This window comes from Myxine glutinosa, chromosome 9, assembly GCF_964187855.1.
Source record: "Myxine glutinosa chromosome 9, kmMyxGlut1.1, whole genome shotgun sequence".
NCBI lineage: Eukaryota > Metazoa > Chordata > Myxini > Myxiniformes > Myxinidae > Myxine > Myxine glutinosa.
Window position 1 is genome coordinate 146,435,387 of NC_136269.1, and position 20,106 is coordinate 146,455,492.

At 46.7% G+C, this 20,106-nt stretch overlaps 1 protein-coding gene across 6 annotated transcripts in view; it reads left to right on the forward strand.

The window, feature by feature from the left end:
* LOC137434823 (C-Maf-inducing protein) overlaps positions 1-20,106 on the forward strand; it is a 239,688-nt gene that overhangs the window by 68,843 nt on the left and 150,739 nt on the right. For 4 of the 6 annotated variants that reach the window (XM_078785034.1, XM_068127950.2, XM_078785033.1 and 1 more), the window contains 2 exons: positions 10,429-10,470; positions 10,909-10,971. In XM_078785034.1, the coding sequence (XP_078641160.1) occupies positions 10,429-10,470; positions 10,909-10,971 (105 nt within the window). The remainder of the gene's footprint in view (positions 1-10,428; positions 10,471-10,908; positions 10,972-20,106) is intronic. The other 2 variants (XM_068127952.2, XM_078785032.1) reach the window with 1 other exon arrangement.

Genomic DNA, 20,106 nt, shown 5'->3' on the forward strand with positions numbered 1-20,106 from the left:
GCCTAAATTGGGATCCCACACACAACCGATATCAAACACAATACGAGGGAGATGAATACGAAAATAACACGTCTCGTCATGTAAAGTGTAAACGCGGAGCTCGGGCTTATCTGGCTCTAGTCGCCTTCAGTGTAACACGGCCCCGCGGCCCTCTCCGCCCGCCTCCGAGCGCCACCAGGCCTCGTCGGTTCAACGGCACACCACGAGCTCCCTTGCTCCAAAGGTCCAACGCAGGGTTGCACAAAGCAAGCGAACTCCACTCGACCAGGGACAGGAAGGACTCTCCAAACTCGGGATCGCACCGGGACTCTCTCCAGCCGTGAACTCCTTCGAACTCCACTCAACTCGACTCTCTAGTCCAACTCAACTCAACTGTACTCGCGAAAATGGTGTCCTGCCCTCGGTAATATCTCCGCCCGATCACGTCACATTGGCACACTCCTCTGCCAATCAGAGCCTCCCACGACTCACCAGCTCGTCCAGGTCACTCCCTCTGCACCACGGCCGCTCCCGTCCCCGACTCCGTGGTCACCGCACGTGCTATGCGAGGTGGGCAGGCCGTTTGGAGGTGTAAATGGTGGCGGCCAATTATGGCGGTGTTTTTTGCCTGGTTTCCTGTCCGTTTTCTTCCGAAGTCATTGTCAGGGAAAGGAATTATTTCATGTTGCGCTAAGGACCTAACTAATGTTTATGTGGTTTGCAGTGCCATAATGGACAAAGGTTTGACTACTAGGTGAGACTCAGAGGGGCGTTGCCTTTAATCCCTCACTACTTAACACTCAAATCTCCTGGTAGATCCACAATCATACATCTTATCCCGACAAACGCCTAAACATGAAGAACTTATTACAGGTAGATTCCCTATCGCGACGACCTACCTATACAGATCTACCTGGCTCTACATTTTGCTTTACCCCCAGATATAACAATATTGTTTTGTTTTTTCCCTATTGCAGACTTGACGTTATGGCTTCTGGGAGTAAAAAAAGAAAGTATCTTGACGAATACATAAAGCTTGGATTCATGTCCATTACCGTGTCTGGCCAAGAGAAACCACAATGTGTGCTATGTCACAAGGTTTTGAGTACTGAATCCATGAGGCCATCCAATTTGAAGTTGCACCTCAAGACGAATCACGCACAACATGCAAAGCAGGATCCCAAATTTTTCAAGCGGCATGAAAGAAATTTAAAGCGACAGAAGTTGGATGAGGGAGGAGCTTTTCAACAACAAAATGTAGCAACTGTCCAGGCTTCTTATGAAGTTTCTCTTCAAATTGCAAAGAAGAAAAAACCCCACTCGATTGGGGAGACACTCATCAAGCCTTGTACCCTCCTCATTGTCGAACAGGTTCTCGGCAAGGCAGAGGCTCGCAAAGTTGAACAGGTGTCTTTATCGAATAACACAGTGCAGCGTCGTATCCATGACATGTCGGAAGATGTGAAACAACAGATCATCAATGAGATTAAGGCGGCGCCTTTCGGCTTGTTTTCTTTTCAACTTGATGAATCGACCGATGTTAGTTCCTGCTCCCAGCTACTGGCATTCATTCGCTATGTCAAGGGAGATGATATCAAGGAAGAATTATTGTTCTGCAGTGCCCTGGAAACAACGACAAAAGCTAATGACGTCATGGAAAAAAATGAAGTTGTTTTTCGATGCGGGAGGAATTCAGTGGGAAAATGTATGCGGTGTCTGTACTGATGGTGCTCCTGCCATGCTTGGTTCCAAATCCGGATTCCAAGCAAAAGTGAAGATGCTGGCACCACAAGCGAAAGGAACCCACTGTATGATTCATTGCTACACCCTGGCTTGTAAGACTCTCCCTCTCTCATTGAAGAAAGTTCTTGAAGTCATAATCAAGATTGTTAACTACATCAAGGTAGGGGCTCTCAACACCGGAATGTTCAAGGAGCTGTGCAAAGACATGAACGCGGAACATGAAACGTTGCTGTACTATACTGCTGTACGCTGGCTTTCGAAAGGGAATGTTCTGAACCGCGTCTTTGAACTTCGTGCGGAAGTCAAACATTTATTGAATCTTCAAGGGAAACATGACCCCCTGCAGCATTACGACGAAGAATTGTGGAATGACCGACTTGCTTATCTTGCTGACATTTTCGAGCAGCAGAACCAGCTGAACCTCAATACAAGCTCCAATACAAGCTCAATACAATACAAGCTCCAAGGAAGAGCGACTAATATTCTTCTTTTCCATGATCATCTCAGAGGATTTGTTGCCAAGCTCCAAACCTGGCGCAGGAAAGTGAACACAGGAAACATTGCTATGTTCGAAAGAATGTCTGAATTGCAAGACAGCATGGGAAAAGAGCTTGATCCCATACTGAAAAATGACATTCTTGAGCATCTACAGTCACTGGAGCTAGAATTTCAGAAGTATTTTCCTGATTTAGACAACAATGAGGCAAAAATAGTGAGGAATCCTTTTTCCGTCAACCTTTGCGTGGAGAGCATGCCGCAGGCAATGCAAGATGAATTCCTGGATCTCCGAAACGATTAATTTGCCAAAGTCACATTCGAAGAGAAGAGCTTGACGGAGTTTTGGGTAGGAATGGGTCGCTACCCGAATATCAGCCAGATAGCTATCCGGGTGCTTCTGCCATTCCCGTCTACCTATCTCTGCGAAGCGGGGTTTTCCACGCTGTTGAATATCAAATCGAAACAGCGTAATCGGCTCCACGTGGAATATGACCTCCGCTGTGCCCTGACTGACTCAACCACGGATACCCCAATTGGTAGCTAAAATGCAATTTCAGCCATCCCACTGAGTTTTTAATTCACTTTTATGGCGCATGCATCACGACCCTTGTTTTGATTACCTGACTTGTTGTCGAATTGAGTTTCTTTTTGTGAGATTATAACACACTGCGTTAAATACAGACACAACAGAGGTTTTTGGTTTTCACATATTCTTGACTTGGAACCTTTTCATACTGTTTTCTTGTGTGACAGTTCTATTTTATGCTGTCCATAGTGTTGCTACTGATAATATTAAAATCTCATATCAAACATGCATCATTCGAGCGACGTTGCTTTGTTTGCTTCTTCCAAAAACGATGTAGTTGGGAGCCAGTAAGGAACAGAAAAAAACTATGGAACTAAATGTTCATGTTGGCTACTTGGAATTCCTCATTTTCTGTGTCATAATTTACCAATTCTCATACAAACAAAATAGCCAATTAATGGAAAAAACACCTCTCAGAATGCACCACAGAGCATCTAGAAATCAAAAAATTTCTGGGATGCATGCCCCTAGACCCCCCCGAGCCTACTTACACATGCTCCGCCACTCGACCCTCACAAAAGGGAGGGGGGTGCTGGAGATGTGCTCTGGGAGCCAAGGGGGCCATAACACAAAAAAGCTTGGGAACCCCTGCTCTACACCAAGGTTGTCTTCCTCCTCTTCTTCTTCATAACAGTCATTGAGCATTAATGCGTAGTTGTTAATCCCCATGTCACAAGCACTGACCTCGTCGGCACGATGCTCAGGTTTCACGTCAAAGTTGTGTTCTTTTTCTTCCCCGTCGGAACAGTCGGTAGCCCACAGTCTGTTGTATTCTTCTTCTGCCTCACTCTTGAAGTTGTTAATCCCCACGTGACGAGTACCAGCCACACAGCGATGGTCAGGCTCGGGAAGAAACTCGCATTTACTTAAGAAATGTGGTGGGGGCCGAGCAGTTGCCAGACACTGTGGACACAATTTTCCCGGCACACTACACTAGAACGATCTTTCAGGTGGTCATCAGGTGAACAGTTGATTACATTTAGATTACAGTTGAACAGTTGAAATTCGCTCTAAACAAGGATGAAAGCTCCTCAAGGTTCGGGGGTTTTATTGAGTACAGTACAACTTTAATCGGAACTGTACACTGATTGTAATCTGCGCCATTATATGTTAATGTAATTACTGTTGGTGACGTAGGCATATGCATCATCGCTATTTGCGCATGCGAGTCCAAACGGTTCTGGTGTCTTGTTCATCCTGGTGTACTGTTGCCTCCCGACACCTCCTCCTCCTCGTCACCCGACACCTCGTCCGCCTCCTCGTCACCCGACACCTCGTCCGCCTCCTCGTCACCCGACACCTCGTCTGCCTCCTCGTCACCCGACACCTCGTCCTCCTCCTCATCACCCGACAAAGTGTGGCGATTAAATACTGATGTTATAACAAAGCCTGAACGTGTTTTGGTTGGGCATTTGCTCTTAAGGAAGGAGAGGCGTTTACCATTTACTGGCGTGGTGGCAGCGTCTTTGAACCCATTCGTCCGCTGGCTCAACAACCGACGACGAACGAACTGGTAAATTCCCGCCCATTCCACACGTGCGTTTTCACACATACGTGACCAACCAGGCAGAGCAATACTAATCTGGATAGCACGGGCTTTGTCATTTCGTCAGCACACCGTGTAAAACACGGCAAACATACATCGGACACCAAGACAATTTCCTGACCGAAGAGGTCGTGCGTATACGCCCGACCGGCTCCCCGAAACAGCCGAAGAACTCCGCACTCCCAAAATGGCGGCGGCACATCGGGCTCCCAAACAATGGAGTCTGACGAAGCAGGAAACAATTACGTCTTTCGAGAACTGGCGACAAAATGTCCAGTATCACCTTTCAATCGATCCAAACTTTTCATATTTTCTTTGCGACGGCGTCACATGGGGAAAGCAAACCAACTGTTCACCCCTACGAGGTCTTGCAGATGCCGGAGAGGACGTTCCTGCTGCCGTGCGACGCAATGCACAACAAAAGGTGATGCACCTGCACTTCATGCTGAATCAAATCGCTAATTATTGTCCCATAATCTCCAGAGGCTCTATAGTGAAGGCCTCTACATAGTTGGCCTCCATTTGGCAAACCATTCGGCTCCATTATGGATTTCACCCATCTGGGGCCCATTTCATAGACTCGAATTTAATCAACAGAACACCAGGATGAACAAGACACCGGAACCGCCGGGATGCGCATGCGCAAATAGCGATGATGCATACAGTCACGTGAAAAAGTAAGTACACCCCATGTAAAGTTTTGACTTTTTGAACATATTTCAACATATAGCTATTTGATCTTCATTTCAACAATATTGCAGATAAAGGTGATATAATATAACAAATATGAAACATTTACATTTTGTAGTCCATTGTATAATTTAAATAAACATAAATGCAAATTTCGCATGTGGAAAAAGTAAGTACACCCCTTCATTTATCACTACTTCAAATACCTAAAATTAGAAACAGGTTCACCAGCTCAGGTGCAAATGAATAGAACATCGTCAGAGCGGATCTTGGAGGAACCTGTCTTATTTAAACCTCGTAATCATGCGGCGTAATCATGCCGAGATCAAAAGAGCTCTCTGAGACCTTCAGAAAGAAGGTTATAGATGCCTACGAGTCTGGGAAGGGATTTAAAAAGATCTCCAAATAATTTGAAATCAATCATTCGACTGTCCCAAAGATCATCTACAAGTGGAGAAGATTCCAAACAATTGCCAATTTGTTCAGGCCAGGCCGCCCCAGCAAGTTCAGCCCGAGAGCAGACCGCAAGATGCTGAAAGAAGTCTCCAAGAACCCCAGAATGTCATCACGAGACCTACAGGTAGCTCTTGCCACTGTTGATGTCAAAGTGCACGAGTCTACCATTAGAAAGAGGCTGCACACATTTGATCTACATGGGAGGTGTGCCAGGAGGAAACCTTTGCTGTCCAGAAAGAACATCAGGGCAAGTTTAAAGTTTGCCAATAAACACCTAGGCAAAGACCAGCGCTTCTGGAACAATGTGCTCTGGACAGATGAGTCAAAGGTAGAGCTATTTGGCCACAGTACCAGAAGACATGTTTGGCAAACCAAAGTCAGCATTTGACCACAAGAACCTGATGCCAACTGTAAAGCATGGTGGTGGAAATATTATGGTTTGGGGCAGCTTTGCTGCATCAGGGCCTGGGCAGCTCACCATCATAGAATCCACTATGAATTCTTCCTTGTACCAGAGGGTGCTTGAGGATAATGTGAGGCCATCTGTCGGAGAGTTGAAGCTCAACCGAAGGTGGACCTTGCAACATGACAATGACCCTAAACATACCAGTAAATCCACCAAGGAATGGCTGAAAAGAAAGAAATGGAGGGCTCTGGAATGGCCAAGTCAAAGCCCGGATCTAAATCCCATCGAGATGTTGTGGGGGGATTTTAAACGAGCTGTGCATGCAAGAAACCCCTCAAACATCGCACAGCTGAAAGAATTCTGCATGGAGGAGTTGGCAAAAATTTCTCCCAGTCGATGTCAGAGACTGGTAGACAGTTATAAGAAACGCCTACTCGAGGTTGTTTCTGCCAAAGGGGGAAATACCACCTATTAGAGCCAAGGGTGTACTTACTTTTTCCACATGCGAAATTTGCATTTATGTTTATTTAAATTATACAATGGACTACAAAATGTAAATGTTTCATGATATTTGTTATATTATATCACCTTTATCTTTCAATATTGTTGAAATGAAGATCAAATAGCTGTATGTTGAAATATGTTGAAAAAGTCAAAACTTTACATATGGTGTACTTACTTTTTCACGTGACTGTATGTTTTATGTGTCCATTTATGGTTTTTTTGTGAATAATGTTAGCTCTTACACGAGCCTCCATGTTGTATACATAAAAATAAAAAATAAAATAGAAATTCCCCGAGGATCCAAAAGACCTCGAGGACCCAAAAAACCCACCGAGTCCGCCAGTCAGGTATGTTGCAAGGCCATGAAGACAAATGAAAATTTGGTACAACGGACCAACGGGCCCCCTAGTGTAAGTAAAAGTGCAAATAAATCATCAATCTACACACTTCTGCCACAGTGACTGATTCACTCCTTTTTCTCAATGTTTGAGGAACAACTTTTTCTTTTCCCGATGTTTTTTTTTGACATGTTAAAATATCAAAAGCTTGTAGAAATTGTGTGTAAATTTCTACTCATGTGTGGTCATGCGATGGTTAGATGCTTCCTGGCAATCGCCCGTCTCCGTTACGCTCAACGAACTTGGAAAAACGGAAGTAAAGGTGTATGTTCCACCAACATGCAGCCAATGCTCCCCAGAAGATGGTTGAAGGTTGCGGCGGGTAAACCTGTCATGAAATGTTGATTTGCCCGAGACCAAAATACCAATGCTTCGTGGTGACCAACACGGTGGTTAAATATAACGGATATTCCACCGGCAAAGAGCGATCTAAAATGGCAGAAGAAAAACAAAATAACTCCGGAAGTATAAAAGCTCATCGGGTTGTCGTGAACAGGAAGTGGGTGGTGAAGTAGAAATCTACTGATAATCCCAAAGGAAACCAAAGAACGGTTAAGTACAGTATTCACTCGCTCCACGTTATGCCGTCTTTTTAGCTCCAAACCCCTCGAGAGAAGAAAGTTCATGTAAAACCAACCTTCTTTTTCTTCATACTCGTGCTTCCTCCTCTTGTACCCAGAGCTGATTGGTTGTTCCTGGTTTGAAAACACGCACCACTAACCGAATATTTGGAGTGAGTCAGCATATGAGCTACAAGTTTGGTGAATTGATTCAGCCTGCACCACCTGTTCATGTATGAAATGATGCATGTACAATCCGAAGTCACTACAAGCTCAACTGTATCCCATTGTAGAGCTAATTGAATATACTAGCAATGGTACCCACCCTCAGGGCGGGGCTTCAATTGGGAGGCGCAAATGATTATTTAAACGATTTATATAAACATCCGTTAAATATCACACTCAAATCATCAAAATCTAAACAGTATTTGTAGAATTTCAATGAAAGCCACATCACTGTTCATATCGGTACATATTATTCCATCGTGTTTCAAATCGTGATATCAACTGTACGCTTTTCTTTCGGAAAAAAAATGGAATGATTTTGTACCTCTTCTTCAACTTCGAACTTCAGGATAGACGACATTGCTGATCAAAGTTCCTTTACTCTCTTTGAAGTTCTTGGCAAACATTTATATATTGTCGCTGCTGCCAACGCGACGCCATGGCGTTTATCATTACATTCATTCATTTAATGATCATTAAACATTATTCTTACGCTCATTAAACGTTTATTAAACATTAAACGTTCATTAAACGATTACGAAAATAAAAACGAAAAACATTACGAAATTACGTTCACACTGTCCCATCAAACACTACCGTGAACACAAACATCGTCACAATGAAAACATCGTCACAAACGTTACTGTAGCGACCCATGGGTCCCCCAAGCGAGACCAGCAGCAGAATCTCCTTGCTCCAGCCGGTGACGTCACCGGCAGACAACCTCGGCGCCGGGGTGGCTGGTCACGTGACCACCAAAGCGTGCCGCGCGTGCGGTTATAATCCTTTGCACCTGTCAGTCACGTGACCACCGAAGCACGCCTCGCCTGAGAGGCGTGGCTTTCGGTTTCGGTTATGCTTTCTGGTTTGGATATATATGCAGCCCGATAAACGGGCTTTTCAGAGTTCCCAAGTTGGTTTTGACAATAAACATCTTCTCGGACGAGTTTGTGTCTTGCCCGTCACTTCGTCCGTCTCAAGCAAGAGCCCTGCTCTTCACTGGTGACCCCGACTGCCCCCGCACGGATGCGGGGGCTGCGAACGGACACGGCAAGCGCGCCCTAGCCAGGGAAGCCCACCTAGGCTGGTGACGCCGGCTTCTCCCGCACGGCTTCGGGCGCAGTTTCGACCGCGGTTTCGACATGCCGGAGTTTCGGTAACGACGACGGCCATGACTATGAGGTTCGCGCACTGCGCTCGGCTCCTCCTCTACGACCGGAGGGGCGAACCTATTCCAAGACCCTCCGAAGGCACGGCTGCTTCCTCACCTTCGCGTGCACTGGCGTTGGCGGAACGGCTGTTTCGTCACCTTCGCGCGTGCTGACGTTCGCGGCACGGCCGCTTCGTCACCCTCGCGCACCTACAACTACAACCGCAACTACTTCTCCGACCCTGCATCCTCGGGAGGCCCGCGAGGAACCTTGGCAGCCTCCCCCGAGGCCTTGACCAGCCCCTCGGTTGGCTCACCCGCTTTTCGCATGCACTGCTCGAGCCTTCTCGGCACTGCACCCGTGACCTGCAACCTCGGGAGGCCCGCGAGGAACCTCGGCAGCCTCCCCTGAGGACTTGCCCGGCCCCTCGGCCGCCCCCCTGTCCACTGTCCGACCCTGCATCCTCGGGAGGCCTGCGAGGAGCCTCGGCAGCCTCCCCCGAGGCCTTGACCAGCCCCTCAGTTGGCTCACCCGCTTTTCGCGTGCACCGCTCGAGCCTCCTCGGCACTGCACCCATGAACTGCAACCTCGGGAGGCCCGCGAGGAACCTCGGCAGCCTCCCCCGAGGACTTGCCCGGCCCCTCGGCCACCCCCCCGTCCACTGCACCCCCCGTCCGACCACCCGCCACCACACCGGACCCCCCCCCCCCCGCGACTGGCCAGGGGTCGTTTCGGTCGGGTCATCCGGACCCCCCTCAGGTTGACCTTCCTGGATCAAGTCCATTCTGGTGGGGCGTGTGTAGCGACCCATGGGTCCCCAAACGAGACTAGCAGCAGAATCTCCTTGCTCCAGCCGGTGACGTCACCGGCGGACAACCTCGGTGCCGGGGTGGCTGGTCACGTGACCACCAAAGCATGCCGCGCGTGCGGTTATAATCCTTTGCACCTGTCGGTGACGTGACCACCGAAGCACGCCTCGCCTGAGAGGCGTGGCTTTCGGTTTCGGTTATGCTTTCTGGTTTGGATATATATGCAGCCCGATAAATGGGCTTTTCAGAGTTCCCGAGTTGGTTTTGACAATAAACATCTTCTCGGACGAGTTTGTGTCTTGCCCGTCACTTCGTCCATCTCAAGCAAGAGCCCTGCTCTTCATTACGTTACATAATTCAAACCGTGATCACATCGAATATTGGAGAGCCCATTGCCCAAACGATTTGTTTTCTCTGGTACGTTTATCAAGTAATCAGATGTACTTCCACGTTAATCTTACAGCCGCCATGTTGGTGCTCGCCGTCACTGCGATGCGAAGCGAACGTTATGCGGGAGTCCAAACCTGTAAATGCTGGAGGCCAAAGCTGAAATTGGAAAAACAATATAGCCTATTTTACTCCAGGGGATCCCAGGATTACCCACCCAAAATATCGTTGTGATCGGTTCAGCCGTTTTTGCGGTACCTTCGAACGGACGGACGGACGGACGGACAGACAGACAGACAGACGGACGGACATTTGCTGAATTATAGAAAGATTAACTTAAGATTCCTGGATGCACTGTATGCAAATTGATAAAAAATTTAGTATCATAAGTGTGAGAGTCCGTTTTTTGATGGGAGAGCTTATACTTGCAACTTGGTGAAGAAGATCCTTTTTTCTGTCCCTGAACATCTTATGTTGTTTTGTGCCACAGAATACACAATTATCTGTTGATGAAGTTGATGATATAATCCTGGTGAGTGTATCAGTCCGACTCGGTCTTGTTGCATTTCCTACTCGCTATCAAAATCTAAAAAAGTAACAACACTTGTTTGTAACTGAACAGATTTTGCCAGATAGGTCTTGGCCTGTCACACGCAGATTAACCAACAGGTGCCAACAGATGGAGAATTAGTGCACAATATGATATCCTGCTTGAAAATACTATCTGAGTGCATAGCTCATGATGACGTCACTCTGCATTCAAATGCCATTTACAGAGTCAGTTTATTGATTCTTTCCTTGTTATTCATATCACAATAGATTGATATCACCCAATATCCTTGTTGTTCTTTTAAAAGCGCACTTATATCTTATTATCTTTGTTATTACAAGATTTTCCTTGAATCTTTGTTATCGTAATATAAACTAATTCAATGCTTGTGTTCTCCAACCCAATGTTACCCTTGTGTAGGCCATAGCTCCTCTCCTGGAGAACACACACCCTTCACCTGCCTTGTGTGATCTCTTTTGTAAGGTCAGCTGCTTGACCTTATACGCATTGTTTCTAAATCCCAAAAGCTCTTTGACCGTTTTCCTTTTATATACAGTAGGTCCATGAACGATCATATGATATCCGTTGTCATTTGTTGACCAAAGCAAATTAATAATATGAAAGTGATTTTTGTGCTAGGTGGTCATCTTGTGCATGTGTATATGTATGTGTATGTATGTATATTACTATCCCCCCCCCCCCCCTCAGCATCATAAGCACCGCCTTTTAGCCAAGCCACACCTTTCTCTCCAACCGCCCAGAAACCCAACCGCCAGTCTCCACACACAACCGCACTACATTTGTGGACGTCAAACGTAGTCACCTTCTGTCTGCTAGACAGAAGTGATGTATCTCTTGTAACTCAATATCTTACAAACACACAATCAGCTATTCGTTGGCTTGAGTGCTTTAAGTGACTTGGCGAACTCTCTACAAGCTGCTTGGATAAATCGCGACGAAACTTTATCAGATCACATATTTTACCACGATACACTTTAATAGGAGTTTTAAAAGTCATTTTCTTACAATTCATCGATCTACTATAAATGGATGAGGTGTGTGTGTGTGTGTGTGTGTGTGTTTTAATGCGTGCGTGTGTGCAACCATGGACGGGAAGTCTATACTGCGCATAAATTAAAGAAATATCTAATTTTGGGAACTGCAACATGTCTGAATGTTTGGGGTCTAATTCCATGGCCGCATCATATATGATTGGTAATATGATTGGTTTATATCTTAATATAATGGAGCAAATGTATATGTATGTAATATGTATGTATTGTTACGTTTGTGGGGTTAGGTGATGAAACACCATAGTGGAGATAGAACTGTGTAAGGTAGCATGGACCACGTGGGAGTAGGAAGCCAATCGCGATGTATTTAAGTAGAAAAACTGTGAGCTGAAGATCGTTTACATGTCTTCACATGGGGGGTGGGGGTGGAGCTTGTGTTAACTAGGTTGGGTTACGATTAGTTTCCCCTGTATGTAATTGCCTCCTGTGGTTTTTCCCTACGTTTTTATAACAGGGTCGGCCATAAAAAACCCTTGTTCCGCCAACAACAACAATAACTGACATGCATGCCGACAGAACACGAGCAGAGCCGATCGACAAGTAAGCCCACCCACATGAACACGATATGAAAAAGGCCCCGCCCAGTAAAGGCAGAGAATCGGTGGGCGGTAAAGAGGGCCATGGGGCCCGCCCCCGAAGTGCGTGATTGGACAGTGTGACATGAGAGCAAGAAGGTTCGGGAGCTAGGAGGAAGAAGAATCGGGCAATCTGTCTCTCATTCTGGCTTTGGTCTGAGGCGTTCGCTTTTGTCTCGGGTGCGCTCGTGAAGAGAGCTTTTCTTTTGGAGCTTTGGAACTTTTGCAACATTGGGGGAGGGGATGTTGTTGACTGTGGTGATTTTGGGGGGAGGAGAGGGCCGCGTTTCGCTTGGCAGTGGAAGCCAGGAAGGGCCGGTTGGCTGCTTGCTCAAGCCTGAACGTTTTCGGCGCCATTTGTTGGAGCGTTTCCCGGGTGGGTGGCTGCACGGACTGCCGCGACCATCATGCTCCCAGGCGTAGTTTGGGACGCAAAGCTGAGTGCCGGCCAGCTTAAAAATGAAACCTTTTATTTTCATTATCATGCCCCTTGTCTGTTTTTGTGTCTGCTGGAGGGTCCCTCACAGTAGGAATTATAGTTTTTACCTCACCATTTATTTCGATCTTTTGTTCTTTGATTTGATGTTATTAAATTCATTTGTGATGCATTTTCAAGTGTGTGTCGTGTTTCTTTGTTCTGTGGGTTTCGGATTAAACCACATCTGTTTTGTTCAGATAAGCACCCTGCCACCTTCCGTCCCACGCGCGCCATAAAAAAAAGTACTGCCAAATTTCGGCTTGATTGCCGAAAGACTGATCAGTAGTCAGTAAGACTGATCGGCTATCCGTCATCCTGCGGTGTTAACCACCGGGGATGACAGGACAGTATGTATGTAAACTGAACATCAAAATAAACTTATCACTTTCATTTTTTGAAATATGCAGCTTTACAAACACGTTTCTTCAATTGTAATGGCTGATTATGTAAAGGGAACTTCACTTCAATCACCTGGTTGATCAACAATGGCCTGATTGAGTGGTTCTGTATCGGGATCTTTCCCTTTAAATAATGACCCTCATAATGAAATCCTTCAGTTCTCGTGGTTAGACATTCATTTACTGCTGTCTATAGTCACTCCAGCGGCTTTTGACAGGGAAAACAACAAGAAAATTCAGATGCTACGCCTGACATCTGAACAACCTTTAAAGGCAATTGGGATGCTTGAGGCTGGTGTAAGCCAGCGAACAATTGCCCAACGTCTTTGTTGCTCACAGTCTGCAATTTCCAACCTCGCCAGGCATTGCGGTGAAACTGGAACTGCAAATGATGGTCCACGAAGAGGGAGACCACGGGTAACCCCACCCCAAACCAAGACCGCTGGATTGTGCTGCAGCATCTTCGTGATCGTTTCCGCCCTGTGACGCAAACAGCTGCAGTGACAAAAGGTCGCCACAACAACCGCATCAGTGTCTCTACTGTGCGGAGGCTCTTGAGAAGTTGTGGCCTGGTGGTAAGACGTCCTTGCAGAGGTCCAGTGTTGAACGCAGTGCATCGGCGGAACAGACTAAGATGGTGTCTGCAGCATCGCCGCTGGACACAGCAACAGTGGAGTGCAGTCTTGTTCAGCGATGAGTCCAGATTTTGCCTCCATGCTGCTGATGGGCGTCAATGGGTATGGTGCGGTAGTGGGGAAAGGTATGCATCATGCTGTATTCGCTAGATCAATCGTTGGGGAGGACCCAGTGTGATGGTATGGGCCGGCATTTCCACCTGTTTCAGGACACCTCTGGTCGTCATCGAAGGCAATCTCACTAGTTAGCGTTATGTCAATGAAGTTTTGAGACCTCATCTGCTGCCATTTCTCCAGGCTCATCCTGACATCGCAGTTTTCCAGTAGGTCAATGCTCAACCCCATGCTGCTCGCCTGACCACCAACTTCTTCCAGGAACAGGGTGTTGAAGTGATGCCTTGGATGCCTTATTCCCCCGACCTCAATCCCATTGAGCATTTATGGGATGAGCTTGGTCGACGTCTTGCATCGAGGAGATCAACAGCTGTCAATCGGCAAATGCTCATTCAAGGCTTGCAGGAGGAGTGGGACAGACTTCCCCAGGACCGCATCAGACGCCTGGTGCAGAGCATGCGTCGGAGGTGTACAGCCTGCATCACAGCTCAAGGAGGACACACACGATATTGAGGACTGCTGTCATTCTGTCCTTGACTGTAAGGAGTGTTGTGTCCATTCCTGTGTCATTTTGTTTTGACTGTATTCAGGTGCATGCCTTTGTGTTGCAGTGCTGTGACTTTTGTTGCACCACCCCTTGTGATGTTCATGCTCTTTGCTTTTTTGTGGTTGAGGCAACCTCTTGTTTGCTGACATGTGTTTGGTAAAGATAGATGAACTTTACCTGTGGTCAAATATTTTTCATTTTTGCATGGAGGATTTCAATCCTTTCAATTTTAAATTTACACCGTATCATATTTACACCGTATTTACACCGGAAATTTCAATTAGAATAGGTACACCGTATCCTAGAATAGGTACACCGTATCCCTGCTCATCGTAAGAGGTGACTAAGGATTTTTTTTTTGATTTTTTTTGTACACTGAATCGAGGCTCGTGAAAGAGCTAACATTTATTTCACAATCAAATCAACCAGACAAACAAAATATATAAAAAGAGGGAGTGGAAGACAAGATGGGGAGAGAAGGGGAAGCACACAAACACAACATTTGAGAGCAGGGAGATGTGTGTTGGTATTTCCAAATACGAGAAGTTGGTATTTCAAAAAAGTGGATTTGGGGTGAAATTAGCGGGGGTAGAAAAGATCAAGGTTTTGGATGGGGGAAGATAAGAGATGGTGGTGAACAGCTGTTTTAAAGACCTGGAGGGTGGAGTGAGATTGAAGAGAGTGAGGGAGTTTGTTCCAGAGGTGGGAGAAAAGAGGAATGAAGGAGTGAAGGTGAGCAGAGAGTCTTGATTTTGGCAGTTTAACCATAAGAGGGTTGCAGGCAGATCTTGTGCGACCTTCAGGAATATTTGGGGGACAGCCCAGAGAGAGCTGGGGGGGGGGGGGGGGCAAGGCCAGAGAAGAGTCGGTAGAAGACGGAAAGACCACCAACCTGCCTGCGGTGAGTGAGTGAAAGGCCCTTGGAGTTAGCTTCATCGCGGGAGATTCCAATGATTCTGAACGCTTTGGTTTCAACAGCGTGAAGACGAGCTCGGTGTGAGGCAGGAGCACCAGCCCAGAGGGGAGAGCAGTTTTCCATTGAGCTGCGGATGAAAGCCTTGTATGTGGTGAGGAGCTCAGGTGTGCCAGGGAAGGACTTCGCACGACGGAGGATGCCCAGTCGGCGACTGGCTTTGGAGGCTAGATTTGAAATGTGGTTTTCCCAGGAAAGATCATGGCAGATAGTGAGACCCAAAAGCTTGAGTGACAGAACTTCTTGGAGAGGATTATTCGGAAAGTGGATGGGAGGGTTGTCCAGTCGGTCTTTTCGGAGAGACATCGTAAGAGTCTGAGATTTGTCAGGATTGAAAGACATGTTCCACTTGTTTGCCCAGTCTGTGATTTTGTGCAGGTCTGCAGAGAGTGAGGAGGCTGCAGACTGCCGATCTGAGGGATGAGGAATGGAGCGACAGAGAGTAGAGTCGTCAGCAAAGAGATAGAGAGGATTTTCAAGAGAGTCAGAGAGATCATTGATGAAGACCAGAAAAAGCACAGGGCCCAGAACACTGCCTTGGGGAACTCCAGCCTGAACAGGAAGAGGAGATGAGAGAAACCCATTCAGGGCCACATGTTGACTACGACTAGAGAGGAATTAGCTTTTTTGGCATCAGGAAGGGCATCCGGCCATAAAAAAACTGCCTCAAAAAGGGAACCATGAAGTCATGGGGTTCCGCAAGGCTAACCCCCGCTTTAGCAGGGAAAAAAATGGCCTCAAAACGATCATTCATTCATTCATTCATGGAGGATTTCAATGAGTGTCCTTCTAAAGATTTGATAAGTGTCTTTTGATGTTGAGTATATGTATGTACGTATGTATGTACGTATGTATGTATGTATGTATGTATGCATGTATGTATGTATGTATGTATATTTGTCAACAAAACGTCGTCTTCTTTCTCAAATATATCTATATTATAATAGGCTACGGTGATTCTGTCTGTCTGTCTGTCTGTCTGTTCCGGGGGTGTGGTTTACTCCGTTTACAGAGTAGCTCCACCCATTCTGGGAGAGGCTTCATGTAAACAAATATCCACCATTTTATTAACTCGAATAGCTTTGAGGACTGTTTAGTTAGGCCTGTGCTGTCTTTCTCTCTCTCACAGGTTTATTTCAACTCTAATTCGATATATCATTTCATTCTTAACAGTCGCTAATATAGTTTTAGACTCGGTTGAAATAAAACGGGAAGAGAATCCCATGAAAGTTTCAGTGTTGTTACGGATTCCGGATTTATGTGAATTACTATTCAGGTCATTGCTTATTAATGGTTATTCTATTAAAGGTTGTTGTGGTTAAATGGTTAGAAGCGCTCCTGATAACAGGAGACCGGAAACGGGATGGTGAACCGGAAGAAGAAAAAGACAAGGTCGGGAGAGAGGTGGCCATCTTGATCCTCGACCAGCTCCGACGCGAGCCGAGTCGATCTTTACCTGCTTTGGAACGCTGAGTTTGAAAAGCCCGTCTGGCGAGAGGAGTTACCTGCGCGGGGTGATTGCCTGTTACGTGTCAGGTTGCCGTGGGTTCCTGGAAGGAACCAAGCGTCCGGCACTGTTCGCCTCGACGCCTCCGAGGGCGTGTATGGGTCGCACCTTGGGCCTCGCGCGCTTTGCGAGCCGTTCACAGCCCAGAGGCCGCGATCACGGGCTCCGACCTCGGTGGCTTGCCGAGGAGGTGTCCGCTGCAGCAGCTGTTCCCGGTACGTGACGTGCACGTTTGGAGCACGTCAGCCAGGGGTCCGTTCAACCGCCTGTGTGCGGAGAAGTCGACCTTCACCTTGGTCTGGAGGGGCCCAGAGACATTGTGAGGGACAGTGACTATTGAGGGTGTCGTGAGTGGGGCAAGGGGGGAAATATATGAGATGGCCATCTTAGTAATATTGTTGATTGATTGTTGATTGTTGTTGATTGATTGGGAATATATTATTGATTAATCCAGATCCTTGGTGTGGGGTTTCTTATTGACTGGAATTCATATTGATTGCGTTACGAAAGCGTATAAATCATATATCTTTCTGGCGGGGTTCCTCTCACGGTCCGGGGGTCACCGAGACCAGGTAGTCACTGGGAGGACCACGTAAAAGTGTATAGAATGAAATGAATTCTCAAAGGCCTGTAAAATAAAGCCCATTCATTGAGTCACCCTCACGATTTTATCTCAAATTCACCATCTGATTTAATTTTTATCGATGGTTTTAGACTCGGTGTCAGAAATAATTGAGAACATTCACGCACACATGGGAAAATGCAGAGATATATTTTTTAAAATCGCGCCATGATGATACATGAAAATACACCGCCTAAAATAAGTCAGGGAAAATGTCGACATATTAAAATTTCGCTTTTTCTTTTCCGTTAAGATATATTACTTTTACTTTTGATGACAGTCGTCACAAAACGACATATATTTCTTCGTTCTTATTTCATTCAACATTATTATCCGGAAGTAAAATATGTTTCAGGAAATTACCGAGAGATATTTCTCCGTTTTTTAAATTAGTTATGTGCTCATACACTTTAAATAGGTTTATTAGAAATCTTTAATTTTCACAATGTAATTTAAATGCCATTTGATGATTACGAGACACTTCCTCTTGAGGATCATGACAATTCATGCATTGCGTGGAAACTTCCATTTCCAAAATGAATGAGACGGGAGAGGAGTGAGGAGTTGGAGAGTGAGGAGCGAGGGGTTGGAGAGTGAGGGCGAGGGTTTGGAGAGCAAGGATCGAGGGGTTGGAGAGCGAGGAGCTAGGGGTTGGAGAGCGAGGAGCTAGGGGTTGGAGAGCGAGGAGCTAGGGGTTGGAGAGCGTGGAGTGAGGGTTTGGAGAGCGATGAGCTAGGGGTTGGAGAGCGAGGAGCTAGGGGTTGGAGAGCGAGGAGCGAGGGGTTGGAGAGCGAGAAGCTAGGGGTTGGAGAGGTAGGGGTTGGCGAGCGAGGAGCTATGGGTTGGCGAGCGAGGAGCTAGGGGTTGGAGAGCGAGGAGTGAGGGGTTGGAGAGCGAGGAGTGAGGGGTTGGAGAGCGAGGAGTGAGGGGTTGGAGAGCGAGGAGCTAGGGGTTGGAGAGCGAGGAGCGAGGGGTTGGAGAGTGAGGAGATAGGGGTTGGAGAGCGAGGAGCTGGGGGTTGGAGAGTGAGGAGCGAGGGGTTGGAGAGCGAGGAGTGAGGGGTTGGAGAGCGATGAGCTAGGGGTTGGAGAGCGAGGAGCTAGGAGTTGAAAAGTGAGGGCCTATTGGGGAGGAGAGTGAGGAGCGATTGGAGAGGAGAGTGAGGAGCGATTGGAGAGGAGAGTGAGGAGGAATTGGAGGGGCGTGTGAGGAATTGGAGAGGAGTGTGAGGAATTGGCGAGGAGTGTGAGGGATTGGAGAGGAGTGTGAGGGATTGGAGAGCAGTGTGAGGAAGTATTGGAGAGGAGTGTGAGGGAGTATTGGAGAGGAGTGTGAGGAGGTATTGGAGGGGGAGTGTGAGGAGGAGTGGGATTGGAGAGGCGTGAGGGTGAAGAGAGGAGAGTGTCAGGCAGTAGCGGACTGGGTCTTAAAACCGGCCCAGGCATCCTTCACCTAGGTCGGCCCATTATTCATTTCTATGTTGCTTATCTGAGGAAATAGACGAATGCTTGAAAAAAAAAAAAAAAAATCACCTAAACATTAAATTTATTTTCAGTAACACAAGCACATGTCATGTTTAAGAGAGTAGGTGCCTGCGCATTTCGCTGCTTCTGGCAGCCACACCATCAATGATATCCTTAGTTTCAAGTTTGGCCAGGATCCCTTTTTCCACAGACATCAACATGAACACCTCAAGATGTTCTTGTGTCATTGTACTTCGCAGACGGCTTTTGATTCTCTTCAAAGCAGAGAAAGCCCGTTCACATGCCACGTGTGACACAGGCAGCGTTAGCAGCAGCTTGTAGGCAAGCCCAATGCTCTTGTAGGCATCAGTGAAGAGGTTCAACTTGAGGAGCACCTTGTAGCAGCAGAGAGGACAGGCTTTACATGACTTACATGTACTTGGCAGAGTCTTCCTGTCCTGTTCAGACTCACTGTCCTCCTGCACTGTATAAACATCTGCTACTGATTGTTTCAGTGTTGACCATTGTTCTCCAAGGCTTCACAGTTCTTTTCGTAGTTGTTCCGCAGTGACACCATCATCAAATCTCAGCAAATGTTTATGCAGCTCTTCCATAGCTCCCGATGGCACTTGATCAAAGTTCATTGGGTGAAGAAGTGAGAGATCAGCATACAATGTTGATGTTGCTGATCTGTCAAACCGCTGCTCAATGCTGCTCACAATAGTGTCCACAATTCGGTTGTACACTTCAATGCGATACTTCTTTACTGGGTCAGAAGCTGATGTAGCCTCATCTATGGACAGTTCGCCATCAATACGTTTGTGCTGTCTTTGCCGTTTTATCGGAAGGAACTCTTCCATAACAAGATTTACATCCATTTCATCCAGCTGGTCATTAGCTCATTGAACAAACTTTGCAGCTGCATCATGACAAGCTTGGAAGTCATCCCATAGCATCTGCATATTCTCTAGCAATTCATCCACCATCCGGTGCACAGTCAGCAGATCCAGTTGCACAGTTTGTAGATACTTGGAGAGCGCTGTAGTGTGGGAGAATACTTGCAGATATACTTGTGCAGTCAGAATTGTTTCAAACTGCAGGAGACTGGCAATGTATCCCTTCACCTTGGCCTTAACAGCTGCTTGGATCTGGTCAGCAACTAGTATGGCATTAAAAGTGGTGATAACTTCCATGAAAAGCGCTCCAGTTGGGTTGTTGAATGAACCAAAAACC